The sequence below is a fragment of the Aplysia californica genome, unplaced genomic scaffold, assembly GCF_000002075.1.
Source record: "Aplysia californica isolate F4 #8 unplaced genomic scaffold, AplCal3.0 scaffold00326, whole genome shotgun sequence".
In the NCBI taxonomy this organism is placed as follows: domain Eukaryota; kingdom Metazoa; phylum Mollusca; class Gastropoda; order Aplysiida; family Aplysiidae; genus Aplysia; species Aplysia californica.
Genome location: NW_004797596.1, coordinates 249,621 through 269,843, shown reverse-complemented (window position 1 = coordinate 269,843; position 20,223 = coordinate 249,621). Strand labels below are relative to the sequence as shown.

Here is a 20,223-nt window from a genome sequence, read left to right as displayed (position 1 = left end):
AATTGACAAATTTGATATAGTAAATCGAATCAAACTTAAGAAAACAAGTCGTTTAATTGCTGACAATGATATTAGATCTATATTGATGAACACTAATGAAAATTCTACATTCAGTCTAGATCAAAGGGGGGGGGGGGGACAATAACTTTATATATGGAACCAGAGACTATATAATTTATAGTCACTGATGGAACGTTGGGGTGATGCGCGGCAGGGAAGCTTGTCCACGTGGTTTTATGCACCCCGCATAATTTAGCAAAATTTGATCATTTTTGGCATAACTTCTGATTACTTTCCTTTACCATTCTTTGTTACAAATAACAGAATCGCATAATTTCACATTTTTTGGGCTCAGTTTGCAAAATTTCAGATTTTTTTCTTGCTTAAAGCGACGGGGACAGGTCCGAAGCATGTAGCCTAGCCGGTTTGGATGACCCGTTTCGACACTTGTCAAAACGGCCTGCTGAAACCGAAACGCGTGGCTGGTTAAATTGGGCCAGAACACTTTTTCCCAGCTGCAGGTGTCCGTTTTGGAAAGTCTCAATTTATTCATATTTCTATATTTTTTCAAACCTCATATTTATTGGGGACATGTATCATGCTATTTTATATTCATTAAGCATATAAAACAAAAATTAAAAATTTTGCATTTAGCCGGTTTGGGAATAACACCGACGATCTAATATGTTTCTATTCTATACATCTCTCTAACAGTTTTGGCGGCGAAAACGGTGTTTTCCATTATAATGGATTTTTTTTTCAAGGAAACAATAAGTGTGCGTATATATTTACTATAATACAACTCCACCATCACGTACATGTAATTTATTCAGATATTCTGCACATGGTGCTATGCATCTTTCCTAAATCCTCAGATAGTCAGTATACGGTTCAGAAACAACTTTTTATTCTTTTAAAGGCTGAAATGAATACTTCCATTTTGCATAAAGTCACTCAAAATCAACCCTTGAATTAGAAATCTATCTTGTGTACAGAATGTATAATATAAACGCGGATGAAGACGAAAAACAGCAAACAAGAAACAGCGCTCTCACTGGCTATGCGCAGTGATCTTCCCTTAGACACCGAAAGACCAATAATGGCGACTATCCAAGAGGGAGCTAATTTTCAGACATATCAAGAACTGATCGACGCTTTGCGTGCTTTTGAAAGAGACAATCATACTCTTTTCATCAGGGAAGGCAGCAAAAGGGTAAGGTGAAATAATAGGCCTAAAGTAAAATCCAATTTTGTGGTTTAACGATGTCAAGCTTGAGGGTGGATAGCGTTTTAGCTGAGAATGCGATCTCAGAACTGTGTCACTATCCGCAACACACTGTAGATAATGACTGTTTCTGGTTTTCGCCAAGATTCTATGTTTATTTTGTCAGATAACTAACTGTTCTTGTAGCTGAGTGTGGTGGGTGGTGCACGGGTGGATAATAATATTAATTGAGCCCTAAGCCTACTGCTTCTTTTTACTTGTGGCTGTGGATTTAAACACAACGTGTCGTAGTTCAAGCTCAGGGTTTGGAGTGTGTGCAACCAGTTTAGCTTCCCAGCCAGTGTAATTATGTGTAGTGTCGGATAAAATTCAACGTGGTATGCGTACGCTGTACTGTGAAGTCTCTATAGTGTACTGCTCGGCTCAGGGAATGAAATGGTAAATTTTTACTTTCACTCCCGCACACAGATGCACTGCTTCGGGGAGGGGGGGGGGAGGGGGGGTCAAACTGCAGTGTTGCAGGTCACATAAAGTATGATAAAAAAGCCACCAAAACCTTCGCAAATGAATTATTTTCAAGAAAATTTCAAGCAAATAATAAGGGTTAAAACAGGGGGGTGAAGGGGGGCGTCCCCCCCCCCCCTGTAATCCCACGGATTTTTTCAATCCCAGGGAGGCAGGCCCCCCTGAAACCCCCCCCGATTGGTCCAAAGCGCGCAAATTACTACGTGGTTAGGCATAGTGTGATAAAGCTCAATTAAGAAACAATTAAACGTTTAAAAAACTATAAATTTGCGATGGAAATGAAGTTGATATTCTCGTGATCAACGCATCAATAAATAGTAGAAAATGGACAACTGGTAGCTAAGTGAGACGGGAGGGATAGTAAAAGAATACCTCTGTGAAATTGTATGGGACACCTCTATGATTATTTTATATGTAAATAAATGCCCCCTATCAAAGGGGTTGGTTGTACCAGTACATGGCGGTGGGCACCTGGACCAAAATTTGGGTGGGGCTTAGGTGCTTCCAGTTCTTTACCACCAAATAGCAAGCAATAAGAATTAAACAGTGATGATTTTTCTATTCTCACGGCGAGCCACGGTATTTTGAGAACCATTTAAACGAGAAGAGTCACCTTTGTTTTCCATCTCTTTGTTCTTAGTTAAATTCTTGTTGATGGTGGGGACGAGGCCGATTCACCACCAAATTTCCTCTATTTAATCTTTATGTGATGAAAAGTTGCCTTAAAAGTGGTTCGACCTGATTTATAACTGTTAAATCTCAGCGACACAAACATACACCCACAGCACTTCAAACATAATACTTCTATGAGCTGGATAGGCCGTGTAGTCGAGAAAGTTGAACTCACCCAACAACAAAGAACCAATGGGCGCATAGGTATCTGTGTCAGTGGGGGAAAGTGTGTCGTAAACTTTCACCCCATTGTCAGGGCTAGGAGAGCTTGAGCCCTCGGTACAGTGTATTTTTCCCCAGTCTTCTATCTTTTTACAAGAAGAGTTTCATTAAGGACGGACCGTGAGAAAGGGCTCTGAGCCCTAAAGACATTTGATTGGCTGTTACTGTTAGGTTACTATAGTTGTAAGGGATAACCAGTGATTGGACTATAAACGAACAAGCCGCTAAGTTGATCACTCTGTGTTCATTGCGTGCGGTCATAACGGTTTCAACAGCTTATTTCATTTTATGGAGAAACTTTCATTTACTTTGGGTTAGAGTTGGGGGTGGTGGGTGGGGGCTCTGAAAGCCCGTGAGCCCTTCACTACCCACTGCCACTGGTTGGTACGTATAAAAAGCACAATTTACCCCAAAACTGCTTTATTGTGGCTGTTGTTGTTGAAGACATTATATTATATTATAATTTTAATTTCAGTCTTTGGTCTGGACTTTTTTCGTTGTTGTTGCACTCAATTTCAATGCTGGGTCTGTGTGTATGTAGGCCTACTTTATTTTTTTTAATCCAAGCCTTAATTTTACAGAAAACAATAGTTTTTCCTATTATCCGTGGGTTGTTATTACACTTATTTATATTTTTTAGGGGAGGGTTACATATGATATTATGTTTGAAGTTTAAGTAACAAGTTGTTATTAAGATTTCATTGCAAGTGGCTATTCCCCGGCGTTGCGCCGGTCAGTAGTTCGATGGCTATTCTCTGACGTCTCGTATAGTTGCACATGTCACTTCTCCACAGCTTTCCATCTATTCCCTGTTGGCACGAATAGACATCGATCTATGGATCAGCGCGACGCCGAAGAATAACCACTTGCTATTTCATTAAAATTTTAATATTGCAGACTTAGGCTTTGGGGGTTTTTTTCACTCGGTCTGACATAGAGTTGTTCAAATTTCAAGTTTGTTTTCTATACAGTTCAAAGGAGATGGAGAGGTTGCACAAAGACTGGTTTATGAGCTGCTTACTTTCGCCTGCAAACAAGGCAAGCGGCGACAGCCCACCAGAAGCACTGGTACAAGACCTAATCAAAAGTATGTAATGGTCATCAGATTTTTTATTTTCTTGAAACTTAAGGTTTTCTCTTGTGTGTAATTGTTTTTTCTGTAAATGTTTAGAATTTTTCTAGATTCCCACCTTTCTAAGCATATAAGTGGGAAGAGGTCATTTATTTGGAAAAACTCGAAGCACAATCGGATTCAAGGTAAATTAAAACTTTAAATTAGAGTAAGGCAAAAAAGAAAAAAGATATATATATATGAATATATATATATAATATATATATATATATATATATATATATATATATATATATATATATATATATATAGATCAAAGTAAGCTTTTCATTTTTGAGCCTGCTTGAAGGAGATGCACCTCCCTCCGATGTTTGGGTCTTTTTGTCTCATTAAATTAGGGGCCTTTTAATTTGAGACAATGGATGTTCAGAGGGAAAATTGGTAATTTGAGACTCAAATGAAAAAGTTGGTTGGATTTGCAGCTAATTGATTTTATAAAAACAAATTCCTGATTCGTTAGCTTTCAAAAGAGTTACATTTCTGCATTGTCAAAACTTTTGAAATGAAAAGGATCATTGATTATAACACGGAATAGAAAAGAATTTTGAGTTAATTCTGAAAGGTTACCCCTTTACGAATTGATACTTTTTTTCACAAGAACATTTTTTTTCCTTCACAACACAATTTTTGTTTTACATTCTCCCACCTCTTTCTTTAATGACCACCCCTTAAAATGCTTTTCTTTAAAAGTATTATGTGTGAATCTTGCCAAGTCGAACAAGTGTCAAATGAGTGTAGTGAGTGTTAATTTTATGTCATGTTTGAGTTCTTTTTAGTAGACTTTTTGAGTTTGTTTTTTTCTAAAGAATGGAAACAGATTCTCCTACACCTTCCTTCCTTCCTTCCTTCCTTCCTTCCTTCCTTCCTTCCTTCCTTCCTTCCTTCCTTCCTTCCTTCCTTCCTTCCTTCCTTCCTTCCTTCCTTCCTTCCTTCCTTCCTTCCTTCCTTCCTTCCTTCCTTCCTTCCTTCCTTCCTTCCTCCCTCCCTCCCTCCCTCCCTCCCTTCCTTCCTCCCTCCCTCCCTCCCTCAAGCACTGTTTATTTTAAAACACCAGGACCTTCAAAGTCGATTGTCCAGCGAGGATAAGAGTGGTGTGCAAAGAAGTTGAAGGACGATGTGTACTTCAAGTCAATAAAGCTGACCTGGAGCATGTGGGACACCCAGTTGGAGCAGAGGTAATGAGGTCTTTTAGTCTCAGAATTGCATGCAATTTATGGCCTTGTCCTAACTCACAAAATCTCATCCGATTATTTATTTTATGATTATCATGTTACAGTCCTGTATTGTAATTTTTGTTGTGGCTTTGGAATACATTTTTATCCATCTTCTTCTTCTCGATCGCATCACACTTGAAGTCCGGTATCTGTCATAAATTGGGCCGTCCTGCTCAGTTCATCTGGCGGCCCGTATAGCTTCTCTTGTTGCATCAGTGGGGTTGGCCACGTTTCCTGTCTCAGGGCCCTGTGTGTCTTGCAGTGCTGAAGGATGTGTTCAACAGTTTGGTCCGCCTCTCCACACTGGCATTTTGGTGATTGTACTAGTTTAAAACATTTGTACATATGTTGTCTCAGTCTTGTGTGTTGTGTCCTTAGTCTGAAGATAATCACTTGTTCTTGGCGGGACAGCTCATGGTAGTTATCTGGTGTCTGAGGTGCTTTAAATAGTGTATTTATAATAATTTTTATTTCTGTGTAGTTAACGCTGTTGTCTGGTTGCTCTTTTTGTGCTCCTAGTTTGGCCATCCTGTCTGCCTGCTCATTTCCCAAGACACCACAGTGTGATGGAATCCACTGCAGCATGATCCTCAGACATGGGATGTCCTCAATTTCTTTTCGTAGCCTTGGTAGTTTGCCGGAAGTGATTGCCTGCAGTACTGACATGGCATCTGTTAGGAATACTACTTGGCTTTGGGGGTCTACCACATTCTTGATGATGTTTGTTGCTTGTACTAGAGCCTCCATCTCTGCCCTGTAGTTTGTACAATGTCGCCCTGTTGGGACTGCCTCTGCTTGTCGTCGTCCATTTGGGAACTGTACGTACACTCCGGCTCCTCCTCTTTTCACAGCATCAGTGGCAGATCCGTCTGTATAGATCCTTATCTATGCTTCTCGTGGGTATCTTTCTTCAAGCATGGACAGGGTGAGGGACTTCTTGCTCAGGTCGCTGTGGTCATCTTTTGTGGTGAACATAGGAATGGAATTTTTATCCATAATCGACAGTGGAAGCTGCTCTTGGCTATATCTTTTAATGACCACTAATAATGACGGCACTGACTTCTTGCTCAGGTCGCTGTGGTCATCTTTTGTGGTGAACATAGGAATGGAATTTTTATCCATAATTGACAGTGGAAGCTGCTCTTGGCTATATCTTTTAATGACCACTAATAATGACGGCACTGACTTCTTGCTCAGGTCGCTGTGGTCATCTTTTGTGGTGAACATAGGAATGGAATTTTTATCCATAATCGACAGTGGAAGCTGCTCTTGGCTATATCTTTTAATGACCACTAATAATGACGGCACTGGCGGCTGTGTTATGAAAAGATTTATTACTTTCAGTCAGCAGTTTTTAAATGTAGTTGCGTAAATTCCTTTTCAGGAAACTCAAATGACATGTGCTAGAGTAGTGTAAATTTATGTTTCGAATTCCACTTGACTGTTAAAAAATCTTTGTCACCATGCATCTAGTTGCATGTGGACATATTCCTTGTAGTGGATGATCCAAGCAGCTTGTGGAGAAGTATGTGGTTTTGACTTATTGCTAAATTATTTTTTTTACGTCTAAATTTGGTTATTCATCATTATTTTACTAAATCTGTTTTCCTTATTACATAAATATAGTGAAACTTGGATTCAACAAAGTCCTCGGGCCTGGCCTTCAATTTAGTTAAATCCCAGTGCTCGTTATGGCAGAAATGGGGTTTTTGTACAGATAATGCAACGAGCAAGTAATGTATTTGACTTTCTCGATCAAAAGTAGTTTGATTTCAAATGAGAAGCATTTTTACTTCTTTGATACCAAAGAATTGCTGGAAATTTCCAGGAAAATACACTGAACTCTACCAAGTACACACTGTACAAAAGGGCCAATTTGTTCAAACAAACGCCTGTGTCATCTATCGTCTATCAACGTATTGTTTGCCAAACAAGTTATGTTGCATGAGCACTCTACTTGTAGTGGTATCCGTTTGAACAAAAATCTGTTGGATCGCCAGATTTTCTCCAGTTTAACTGGGTTTTCGGTTTAGTTAGTCTGGTCAAACAGAAGAAACATGTTCAGTTTAGAGGGACTCCACTGTACTTTGCAATCTGCTTATAAAGAAATTCTCTGGTCTATTAAGTTCATGTTATCAGGGTTTTACAGTATATATTCTGAGCTGTTTTTGTTAGTTGCTACAGCCAACTTTCGTGTTTTGTTATTTTTATCTCTCTCACTTTTTTATCTTTTCAGGCATTTGATCTGTATCCAGAAAATCGACGTTATGTTGCAGATGATGAGTTCAGACGTTTAGTGTTGGCTGGAACATCAATATCTGGACTTAAAGAATATATTTCTACAAAGTACAACAAGTCTCTCCGTAACAAAGATATTTACAATTACAGGCGGAGAATCTGTGCAGAAGCCGGAGGTGAGAATGGAGAAAGAGCTGAAAGGGATTCTCTTTTCATTTTCTGACTACAGTACAACACGGATAGGTCGATCACAGAAGACTTGAAATCACGCATCTGTCAAACTGTGCCTGCTGTCCCGGTTTGTTTGTTTTTCTTCTATTTGTAAGATACCCCCGAACTACAGATCCCTTGAACTTGAACTTGAATTACCGAGGCTGGTCCCGGCAAATTCGAGCTATCCGTGTTTACTGTATTTTCAGTCAATTGCTGTCATTGTCATAGCTTAAAACCATTTTTACATACATTATTCATTTACGCCCTGCAACTTTGTTTTGACTGATCCATTAGGCCTTACTTAATCTATTTAATTAGTATAGAGATATGGAATCTAAATCTACACTTCATCTATTTCTTCAGATTAAAATCTACCTGACTTCTTAAAACAATTGTCATCTTGCATCTGTTAGGAATCTATGTGGTCTACTGTATGTCACCTCTTGTGTCATACTGTGTATGTGTCTCTACTCTATGGTTGAAAAATCATATTACCATTTCATATGTGCCAGTTTGAGTTATTTACCTCTATGTGAGTCACCAATACAGTCTTTTCTACTTTCAAGCTTATTTTTCATCCTGTTCAAGCTTCCATTAAACTCTCTGACAATGAATTTCCGTGCTAACACCTGTTTTTGCCACTAATTTTGGGACAGGTGTACACCTGTGTTGAAGCTGCTGTTCACTACAGATGTAATGGGAACTTTCACGAAATAATCTTCATTATATACAAGAATGAGACATAGTGCCAGAGGGCAACCTAAACTTAAAAGTGGTCAAATACTTATTTGAAGCAAAAAGACCATCCAGTGTGATTACATGAACATTGATCTTTGGGCTGCCACCCGGGCAAAATTAAATATTAATTCCTACCAAAGCTAACTGAAAATGCTAAATATGGAAACAACCAACTTGGGTCCCACGCACTCATATGACCTTAGGTAGTTGCAATCCTCGTAAAACTCTTAACAAATCTAAAAAGCACCTGCATGCATCATTATCAATCTTCTTCAGATGTTTCTTATTAATTCTCTTCATCCAGTTTCAACTGGGGATTCCAACTCTCAAACGAAAGGCAAGAAACCCAAAAAACGGTAAGAATTTTTTCAATGTGCCCTGTTTCCATTGTAAATAATATTTCCTTATAGCTCTTTGGTGTATTCCTGTTCCTCTTCTTTTTTTTCCACTTCCCTTCAATTTTGTTGGTGTTGATTTTTGTTTTGTTTTGGGGGAGGGAGTTTGAGGGGGTGTTGAACTCAGTATACGTTTTGTATACCTGATGTGTGCGTGCGCCACCCTTGTAATCAAATTCATATTCCTCATTTAATTGCTTTCCTGTCATAGCAAGGTCATAGGCATTTTTGCATCGTGTAACAATAAACATTACCTCTCGCTAATGAAGTGAGTCTCCTTGTCTGTTTCTCTGTTTGTCATCAACAAAATTCAAAAGCAGGTGGTTTTTATTTCTGTATTACTGTTGTCTGTTCTCTTATCCCTTACCTTTTCACATTCTTCTCCAACAGTGTTAGAGCTCTCACGGCTACCTGTATAAGACAATCACTTGTGCAAATGGCCTCTTCCCCATTCCTCTCTTATGCATTTTTTACATTATAATAACACTGTTTAAGACGTCCATCTGTCTAGGACAATCGCTTTTCTCCTCGACAATGGGTTGCCTTCTTAGACAATTTTGACTACACAGTTTAGTCTGTTTACAGTTTAGCATGCATATTATAAGAAACACGATACATATCAAACGAATTTTGAAGTCCGGCATTTTTTTCTTACAGTTACAGTATATTCTTTGTTTTTAAAATACGTAAATATAAAACAAATTTTGAAATAACAAAAAGATTTCCGCATCCCACCAATTTCACTGTGTGTACGCTAGACTGTATATATACAGTCAAACCTGCTCTGAAGGCCCCATGTTTAAGACAGTTATCTGTACTAATGACCACTTCCCACATTCACTTGCGTTTGGGGTTTTTTCGATATTATAATGACACTGTCCAAAACGTATACCTGTCTAAGACAACCACTTTTCTCCTCAGCAGTGGGTGGCTGTCTTGGACAATTTCAGCTGTATTCTATCCTCATATGCATGACGCACCCCAATATATTATCTACCACTACTGCAGTTTATGTATTACTAGGCCTAATGTTCTGTCTTGTTGTGTGTATACATGAGTGCACTTAAACTTTGTAACATCTACTGCCATTGTAAATGACCAAAGACAAATTTCTCCCTGCGAGATGAATAAAGATTATCATTGTCGTTTTAAAATTTTTTTATTTATCTTTGAATTTGCACAGAATAAGTGGAACAGACACAACTGTGGCTGAACAAGTGGTGGCTGAAGTGCAGAAAAGACCACAGTTGTATGACTATCAGCACCCTGCCCATACAGACAAAGTGGCTGTGGAAGTCGGATGGGCAGAGATTGGACTTATCCTGGACATGACTGGTAGGTGGTAGTTTTTTTCTTAGTTGTTCTTCCAACTTCTCCTCCTGGAATAAACTTGGAGGGGACCGGATGAATATTTTTCAGCCAAGAGAAATTCTTATATCTGTGTAATATTATAGACTTTATTATAGGGTCTCTATACATGACTTCTTGTCTGTCCTGAGCATAGAATCCCGTTGTGTGTGGTTGGCAGCTTCTCTGGTGTGGATTGCTCCTCCTTTCCTGTCAAATACCAATCCTCCTTATCTCTCCTCCTTCTTTTATTTGAATGTCACTGTCTGGTAACATCTCAAATCACCGGCACTTATATGACCTATTTGTGTTATGAGTGCCGTAAAACTCTTACTTAAACTAAAAAAGAGTCTCTTGTGTAGTTCTGGTGAACTTATTCAAGGTGGCCCCTATTTTTAGTGATGAATAATTTATAGGGGGAAGGGATTAATTGAGAATTTTCCCAGGCTACTACATAACAAACTTGCTGCTCCTATAGCTTTGGATGGACCTGGTGTCTCCAGTGTGTGGTGCTGGGTGGTTGATCCTTGATCAGCCGCAACTCTTGACTGTGAGTGGTTGGCGAGTGCTCTGGTGTGGTTTGCTCCTTCTATTGTTTTATCTATCGTCTTTACATCTTTTTCTTTTTTATGCTTGTTGCCCTCTTGTAACACCTCTAATCTTTGGCACTTCTAAGGCCTAATTGTGGTTGGAGATAGACACACTATCCCGTCTGTAGGAGGTGAAACCCCTCCAATGACGGAGTGTCGCACACGGACCTCAACCCTTTGGGATCCGTGTGCGACGCTTACTTTGGTGTATCTTCCTCTCCTCCTTCCCTCTTTCTTTTTTCTTCTGTCTTTTCGTCCACTGCTGACCTCATGTGCAGCAAAAAGAGAGGTCATCCATCCCACAGAGTGGGTGCCTCATTGACCGTTAGGTGCGACCGGTGCGGAGGGAAACTGGGTACCTGGAGGTTGAGGTGAGATCAGTCTGCGGACTCCCTCGCCAACACACCTCTTTGGCCCAGGTTTTCCTCTTAGACGGGAGGGTGGCACTGCCCATGCCACCCAATCGGTTGGGAGCTGAAATCCCTTCAGTCTTGACGGGAGGGTCTTATACACTCTCGTGAAGAGTATAGCTCCGGGGTAGCCCTTGCACAGCTCTAGTCATCTGAGCAATGTTGGGCTCGATGGCGGGTGTGGAGCCCTCGAGTTGAAACAACACCTAAGCACATATTATGGAACCTTTTTCAATTAAAGACCCTTCCCCAGCTCCCAACGTTCTGAAAAAGTCTCAGCTCTCAGAAGCAGCTACGAATGTCCATACTCTGTCCTCTGGTGCACTCCTCATCAAGTGTGCATCGGATAGAGAACTGTCCGGACTTGAGAAGATCATGACCTTCAGTGGTATTCCTTGTTTATCTGAGCGACACAAAAAGTTCAACCAATCGAAGGGTGTGGTCCGCAACCATGAGCTGAAGGGCTGCTCCAACGAAAAAATTGTGGCTGACTGCGGGGATGTGGTCGAAGCCTGCCGGATTACTCTTCGGCAAGGGGAGACTACATTTGAAATGAAAACAATAATTGTTATTTTAGATTCATGGCGCCCTCCAGCCACTGTTCGGGCATCATACTTGGTCCTGGACGTGCGACCCTATGTGCCAAACCCTCTGCGCTGCTTTCAGTGTCAGAAGTTTGGCCATAACCAGTCGCGATGCCAACGTGCAGCCGTGTGTCCTCGCTGTGGCAAGACTGGGCATCCTGAGAAGGAATGCAAGGCTAATCCTTGCTGCCCAAATTACCAAGGCCAGCACACAGCCTTCAGCAAGGATTGCTCGACTTGGATCAGAGAAAGCGCAATCCAAGAGTACAAAGCGGGAAATGGCAGCTCTTTTCAAGAAGCCAGCAAAGCTGTCTGCTCGCCAGTCTGGAACCCAATCCCTGGCCGGTCATATGCGAAGGCAGCCTGGCCAGTCACAATGTCAGCCTCTACTGCCAACTTCCCAGAGCCCGCGGTCAACAGGTGAATTTGTGCACAAAGGAAAAAGGTCCCTACTATCTCCGTAGCACCCACCTTTGAGGTGCCACTGTCTAACCGCTTTGGGGTTCTAGGGGAGGATAGGGTGGACTCTTCCTCTGCCCCCTCTTCCCCCCCCCCCCCCCCCTCTTCTATGCCTTCTTCTTCTTCCTCCTCCTCCTCCCGCCCCACCCCTCTGATGGAGTGTGAGGTGCCCCCTCTCCCCCCTTCCTAGTCCCCTCTTTCTGCTCGATCTCCCCATACCCCTCCAGCAGACACCCCCCTTCCGATGGAGGATGACAGCTCCGATCCCCCTCCCTGGTCTGTCACTGGGAGGGGTTGAGCTTGTCACTCCTCCCCCAAATCCCCCAATAGGCTGCCTCCCAATCCAGGATGGCAGCCTAGAAAACCTTCTGCCTCCCGGCAAGGAGGAGTCAAGAGTGTTTCTTCGAAGCTGGGGCCAATGAGCTCCAAAATAAAAAAGTCTTCATAATGTAATAGGCAGTCCTGCAATGTTCACAGATGGCTCTGAGTCGGACTCTGCTGTGGGCGCCGCAGCCCTATCTTCAAACAGTACACACCAGAGGAGACTCCATCCCGAAGCCTCCATTTTCTCTGGGGAGGCCACTGCCATTGACATGGAACTGGACTCCGTAGAAAATTTTCCTAACAAATCTTTCCTTATCCTGTCTGACTCTCTGTCTTGCATCACCTCACTTACAATCTACACACTCTTACACCCAAAAATAGTTAGGTTATAACAAAAAATACACGCTTTGAATGAAATCTGGGAAAAATATAGTGTTCGCATGGCTATCTAGCCATGTGGGCATCCGAGGAAAGGAGCAGATGGATCTCCTGGCAAAGGAATCCTTGTCCCTTCTGTTGGGATCAGCAACAAACACTCTCCCACAGACTGACTTTAAAAATAAAGTAAAAAACTACACCTCCAGTATGTAGGAGATGCATTGGACGAATCAAACCAACAAAAAACTACACAACATTAAGCCTAATCTTGGTCCACGCAAACCTTCGGGCCTCTCCAAAAGAGACAAAGTCATTTTTACTCGTTATGCATCGGACACACGTCCCTGACACACAAATACCTCCTTCAGGGATATAAGGAGCCGTTCTGTGTTGGATGCGACACAGATTTGACCATTAGACGCATTATAACAAAATGTCTAGACTTCGGAGAGACCCGAAGGAAATATTTAAATGCCAAAAATTGCAAGATCTGTTTTCCGTCGTTGATCCCAACAGAATCCTTGATTTTGTAAAGGCCATTGGCTTTTACGAGAAATTGTAAATACAGTTACTATGATTTTAAACAGGTTATCATTTTTAGATTGTTATTAACAGGTTATCATTTTTAGATTGTTATTTTAACTCAAGTTTTTAACATTTAAAAAATCTGATGGTTGACCCAAGCCAAGCTGTGCAGTGAACTGTTGTGAATGTAACCAACTTGTGTTTCGCACGCTCATATGACCTTATGCAGTTGCGAGCGCCGTAAAAACTCATACAAAAACAAAAAATGAAACAAAACTCTTGACCTTTTTTTTAAATGTATGAAATTTATTTTGAGATTGCGCTGAAACTGAAGGATATTAGATTTCCCCTTGGGTACGGGGAGAGTTTTTACATGGTTTCCTTCCAGAGTGTACTAGTCCCTGATTCACACTTGAAATCAGTGATACTAAAGCAGTGTATGCAGGGGTAAGACAAGCTTTACCTGGAGTGAACCCTATTATTAATTCTTTTGGGGCTCTTGGTTTTGAAAAAGGTTTCAGAGGTGAAATGAAAAGAAGATTTTTGAAAGACTAGGATTAATTTCCAGTTGCATATTTTATGTACAATGGAGTCCACTTAAACCAACCACATTTAGTCCAAAAACAGCGGTAAGCCATAAGTAAATTAAAAGTAACCCCCCCCCCTTTTTTTTCTTTTTTTAGCAACCTCTCTATGCCAAAGAATATGTGGTGGTCTGGCCAATTTCAGTTTAAGTAGACTCCATTGTGGGTTTTTTTGTTGTTGTTTTTTACTGCAGATAGTGTAATAATGTAAGAATTTCTTTCTCCTTCACCAGCTGAGAATGCCAAAAATATGTGGAACAAGCTACAGAGAAGTTACTTGAGATTCAAAGCAAAGCAGGCGTCTAGTGAGCGTGGCATGGTGAACACGTTTCACTTGCAGGAGCAGATGGCATTTCTAGATCAGCATATAACCGTGATCTGCACCGAAGAAAACCCTCAGGTGTCTTTCGAACTGGAAGAGGTTGAGTTTGATGAATACGCCCATGTTCAAAAATGTGAGGACGCATCTGGTGCAATGGTTGTGAAACCATCATTGCCCTCAGGGGGAAGCTCCTCTGTCAGAGCTCCCTCCGCAGGTACAGCTGTGATCAAACATTCACCTCCCAAAAGGATGAGTGACCCCTTCGATTCTGCGTGGGAATCACGATTCAACAACCGTGACCCTGATCTAGATTTTCTACAAGGTTTGTTGCCTCAAATCAAGGAACTGTCTAAAAGCAGGAAAAGAGAATACTTCCATTCAATTTCATCAATGCTGTTTACTTGTCTGAAGGAGCAAGATGAGGCCTCTACGTGAACATATTTTTTTTTCATTTTGTAGCTTTAATCTTTTATGAATGGATATTATAATAAAATTTGAAATGATACTCGTAAATATGCTTTTGAATGGTTTTTATATGCTGGGAAACATATAATTCTCTCTTTGTCTTGTCACCAAAAACATACCGCCTTTTGCATTCCTTTCAATACTTCTATATATAAATGTACACAAAATACTTGTAAGCAAACACTGAGGTTTTTAAGGTCAACTATGGAGAGTTGTGGTTTTCCATGTGTAATGAACATAGATCAACAAACCTGCTGCATAGCTGTATAATAATAATGTAATAATAATAATAATGGATTGTGTTTATAGAGAGCATATCCAAACTCGAAAATAGGCTTAAAAAGCTTTACAAATGACACAGGCCTCAAAGCCATACCTTTTATCACATTTTCATCTGGTAGTCATTCTGTGCTGAGCATTTATCCTTTAAGACAGTTAGATTGATAATAATAATAATAATAATAAATAGCATTTATACTGTGCATTTCCATTTCCTAAAAGATGCTCAATGCGCATTACAATGAAAAAGACATCACATCTTAAAAATTAATTGACACAAATGTGTACGTAAAACAAAGTATTATACATATAATATAAATGCATATGTGTAAAATTTTATACCAGAAAAACAGTCTCGCAGTGAGGTTGAAAATGTGTTCACTAAAAATATACAATGCAATATAAATTCACGAACAGTCAAAATACAGTTGAAACGTGAGTAACTAGAAACATTCATTAAAACATTAATTCTATACAGATAGAAAAACATTTCCACTCTATCTCTCTCTCTCTCTCTCTCTCTCTCTCTCTCTCTCTCTCTCTCTCTCTCTGTCTGTCTCTCTCTCTCTCCCTCTCTCTCTCTCCCCTCCCTCTATCTCTCTCTCTCTTTCTCTCTCCCTCTCTTGCTATCTCTCTCTTTTCTCTCTCTATCTCTCTCTTTTTCTCTCTCTCATTCTCACTCGCTATTTCTTCAGTCTCACAGTCTGGCATACACATGCATATATATCACAGTACATCATTATGACAGGTATGCTTTTGTGAATAAAAAATGCTTCAGCTGATTTTTGAAAATGGAAATTGTTGGGGCAGATCTTATTTTATATGGGATTTCGTTCCATACCTGGGGACCAAAGAACAAAAAGGAACGCTCGCCGTATTTTTTGTAGTTTTGTTTTGGAGTTTTAAGAATTAGATTGTCAGAGGCTGATCTAAGGGCTCTAGGTGGATTATATAATTCCAGGAATGTTTTAAGATAAAAAGGTGCACTATCATTTATACATTTAAAACAGAGAACGGCAGTTTTGTATTTAATCCTTTCTTTTATTGGCAGCCAGTGTAGTTCTTTCAGAATTGGTGTTACGTGGGCTGATTTCTTTTGTTTCATTATCAATTTTGCTGCTTGATTTTGAAGTACTTGTAACTTTGATAGTTTTTCGGATGTCAAACCGGACAAAATAACATTACAGTAATCTAACTTTGATAAAATGAGTGTTGTTACAAGTGTCTTGGCTGCTGCTTTAGTTAAATAATTTCTTACACTGCCAATTTTCTTAAGCTGAAAGTAAATACTTTTGCTGAGCTGGCTTATTTGGGAGGACATAGACATATCATAATCCAACTGAACCCCTAGATTTTTAAGACTTCTTTTTGAACGAATGGTATGGTTATTAATATCAATTTGTAGCTCTGGGAGATTTTTAATGGCTTTTGTATTTCCACTCAACATTATTTCCGTCTTGTCATCATTTAGTTTCAATTTATTGCTGGTCATCCATATTTTTAAATCTCTAGTACATTGTTCAGTAGAGTCGACTAAAAGTGGTATTTGATCGAAATCAATAGACTTATAAATTTGAGTGTCATCAGCATAAAGATGGTAATTCATGCCATATTGTCTTAAAATATCAGCAATAGGTTGTGTATACATTGTAAACAAGACAGGTCCAAGAACAGACCTCTGAGGAACACCACATCTAAGCAAAACATTATTAGAACACGTGTTTCCAACCACAACTGCTTGTGTTCGATCCTTAAAATATGACTCAAACCATCGCAGGACAGTACCCTTTATGCCAAAAGTAGTATTTAATCTCTCGAGTAAAATACCATGATCAATGGTATCGAATGCAGCCGAAAGGTCCAAAAGAGTAAGAAGACATACCTTTTTTTCATCAATATATTTTAAAATATCAGTACAGACCCTAAGTAACGCTGTCTCGGTACTATGGTGTGCCTTATATGCTGACTGATAGACTTCGCTAAGATTATTTGCTTTAATATGATGTAACAGTCTATTAGATACAACTTTTTCAAGAATTTTGGAAAGGAAAGAAAGATTTGAAACTGGTCTAAAATTTTTAAAGTCCTTTTCATCAAGTCCAGATTTTTTCAAAAGGGGTCTAATATGGGCTGTCTTAAAGCAATTTGGTACTGTGCCTGTGAGGAGAGAATCATTTATAATTTGGGTGATATGTGGAAGAAGTTCATGCAAACATTTTTTTAAAAGGCTGGTGGGCATAGGGTCTAAGGCGCAACTTTTTGATGGACTATCTAATATGATCTTTTTGATTTCTTCTTCCGTTGCTGGAGTAAAATAATCGATGACTAACCCTTTAAACTGATGGTAATTTGGGGCAATTGCGCACATTTTATCGAGCTCTTGTCTGATGGAGGTGATTTTTCTAGAAAAAAAGTCTGAAAAACTACTACAAAAATCTCTATCGGTGCCAGGGGGTAATACAGCTCTGTTTTGGTTGCCAAGCAGTTCACTAGAGACATCAAAAAGTTCCTTACAAGTTTTAACATTTTCAAATTTTGACAAAAAGAAAGTACGCTTGGCTTTGGTAATCATTTTACTAACAGAATTCTTCATAGTAATAAATATTCCTTTATGCACTTCAAGTCGTGTTTTTCTCCATTTTCTTTCCGCTTGTCTTTTTTCTTTTTTTGCAGCCTTTATTTCTAAATTAAACCACCTACCAACAGGTCGATGAGATAATTTTCGTTTTTTAACTGGAGCATGATCATCTAAAATATTCCTCATGATGGTATTGAGGGTTTCTATATTAAAAGGGGAACTAATAGCAAGAGCATCACGAAAGTCACATTGAAACTGGTGTAAATTTATATCGTTCAGATTTCGGGAATTAACTGTTTTTATTTCTTTCCTTGGTCTTTTGATGTTCAAGTCAACAATAAGAAGATAATGATCGGAAATGTCTTTGTCCAGAACGTTTATGCCTTTCACACAGTTCTTTTCAATAGGAGAGATAACCCAGTCTAGGATGTGCTGACTTTTATGTGTTGGTACTTGTACGAGTTGTTTTAAATCATTTTCTGTCAGCAGGTTGCTTATATTTTTAGTGACAGGGTTTTCAGAGCCAAAATGAAAATGAAAATCGCCAGTTATAATGAATGGTGTACTTTTCATCTTCAGAGATGAAATTAAATTTAGAAATTCCTCTATAAAAACGGATGATTTGATCAATTGGCTATTCAGCCGACAAGAAGAGCTTGTAGCCATGCAGCCATCTAATTGGTCATGTAGCCACACGACAATCTCTTCTAGTATGTAGCCAAAGAGCCCTCAAACAAAGATCATAATCATCATATTGTAGTCATTCAACATGTCTCAAAGCTATACAACTGTCACGTCATGCTGTCATGCTGAATATGGAGCCAAGTAAATAGCTTTCAGATTATTCTGTATCCATAACTCTATCAAACAGCTTGAAACCCTACAGCAGTCAAATTGATGTAATGTACACATAATTTGACAAGTAATTGTCCAGCTGATCGTAAAGCCATGCTGCCATCAGGCAGACAGTGTGTCTACACTCTACACAAGTCATTCAGAGTGAGCCTCTAGCCATAGTCATCAGACTACGCATGAAGACACTTTAACTATCAGGCTACTGATGAAGCCATAGAACCAACATGTTGTATTTATAATTTAATATTGAAAGAGCAAGTTTCTGGAAATATGTGCATATTATACAACAAACTGTGTATGGTGTCTATTGCAACATGATAAGACCTTTGCACGAATTGTGTTCTCAATGGTACATGTATTTTCATCCTGAAAAATTGTAGCCTTTACTTTTCAACCTGAAATTGTGGCCTCTTCAAAAGGTACAACAAGTGTCCTTTTGGAATTTTGAAGCTTGACGTATTGCGCCATTAGAAACATTATTTTTACATCCCCGTTGACACAATTTAGATAATTTAGAAGGCAATATTTGACCCTGCATATCAAGGCCAATCCTAGTTTAGAAGGATACAACATCCCAGCAGAAAGACTGAGATACTCAGGAAAAATTCTCCCCACTCAGGAATCGAACTACTGTGAGCAACGGTGAAGCACCTAACAGCTCCATCACTCTATGCAGATAACAATATTTCATTCGTCAAAATTCTCAAGGAAATTTGTGTTTATCTGAAAGGTGCTGTCTTTTCATGGTGAACACTATAGGCTTTTTTTTAGCACAATTGGAAATGAGACTTGACAACAGGAATAAAATGGTGACGTGATGCTCACATTTTGAGTTGGTCTTCTGGAGAGTGAGGCTCATAGTATACCGATACTTGTTTTTTGCTTTGTTGATATATAACATAATATCATGCAATACAACTCTACCTACGAGTCTGTCCACAACGGTTTCTCAAGATCAATAAGTGACTGTTATTATAGTCAAATGGTCGCTATAGACGGGGTCGGAGTTATCATCACTTACTTGCATGAAAATGGATTCTCATGTGGTGGGCAAAATGGTGGAATAAAGCATCAAAAACATATGTGTTAAGAGTAAGGGCTTTAAGGAATGCCTGCAGACTCCAACTCTCCTTGTACAGGCTACCATAATGTAATAATAATCATCATAATTATAATAATATTATATAACTACATGTATTCACATTATAACATAACACAAGTGAAAAGAAAAATAAATACGTGACAGATGCCAGTGCGTCATGCTGCCTATCTAATATTATGACTGCCTGCCTAATATTATGACTGCACGCCATTTACTGAGGTCAGCTGCAGTGCTTTATTTATTACTGGCTGTCACAGTGGACACTCGCACGCAACCATGTCATTGGGTAAGCGCTGCACACTACGTTGACTAAGTCCCGCGCCCTCTTGTGTCATAGTCAAGTTGTTATAGTATAGTTAGCTACGTTTCAGGTTCTTTCTTTGAACGTACACATTGGACTGGTTGGCCTTGGCGGAATACTTTAATTGAAAGTGACCGCTACGACTATGGGCAGTTTTTGAGGCCGACTTGACTGTGACTCGAACTTTTTAACCCATTCGTTGCCAGGGGGGTGTGCGTCTCTATTGTCACTGTCAGCACTGATTTTCAGTTGAAGTTGCGCTCGTTACCCAGGACAGCAATCTCGTCATGTCCCAGTGTTAATGGATGCGTGGTCTAAATCTAGCCTACCTGTGACATATTTTGCCAACTTGCGTGACGTACATGTACATGCTACGGCATTTGGCCAAAAATTACACATTTTCATTATGTACATTGTACCAGGTACGTCATAAGGCAACGAAGGGGTTAAAGTCAATTTAAGTCAAGTCGGTAACCAATACCAACAGCAATAACAACAGTAGGTCACCCGTACTCTCTCTCTCTCTCTCTCTCTCTCTCTCTCTCT

General features: G+C 39.6%; 1 protein-coding gene across 2 annotated transcripts; it reads left to right on the top strand.

Moving 5' to 3' along the window:
* Positions 1–1,006: 1,006 nt before the first annotated feature.
* Positions 1,007–14,610, top strand: LOC101861372. 2 transcript variants are annotated; one of them, XM_005102463.3, is made up of 7 exons: positions 1,007–1,213; positions 3,616–3,731; positions 4,831–4,951; positions 7,227–7,404; positions 8,484–8,535; positions 9,758–9,909; positions 14,009–14,610. In XM_005102463.3, exons 1-7 carry the CDS (start codon positions 1,016–1,018, stop codon positions 14,530–14,532), a joined length of 1,341 nt encoding a protein of 446 aa, XP_005102520.2. In that variant the 5' UTR covers positions 1,007–1,015; the 3' UTR covers positions 14,533–14,610. The 2 variants fall into 2 exon arrangements, with proteins under 2 accessions (XP_005102520.2, XP_005102521.1); XM_005102464.3 differs by lacking the exon at positions 1,007–1,213 and adding an exon at positions 1,387–1,663.
* The last annotated feature ends 5,613 nt before the right edge of the window (positions 14,611–20,223 follow it).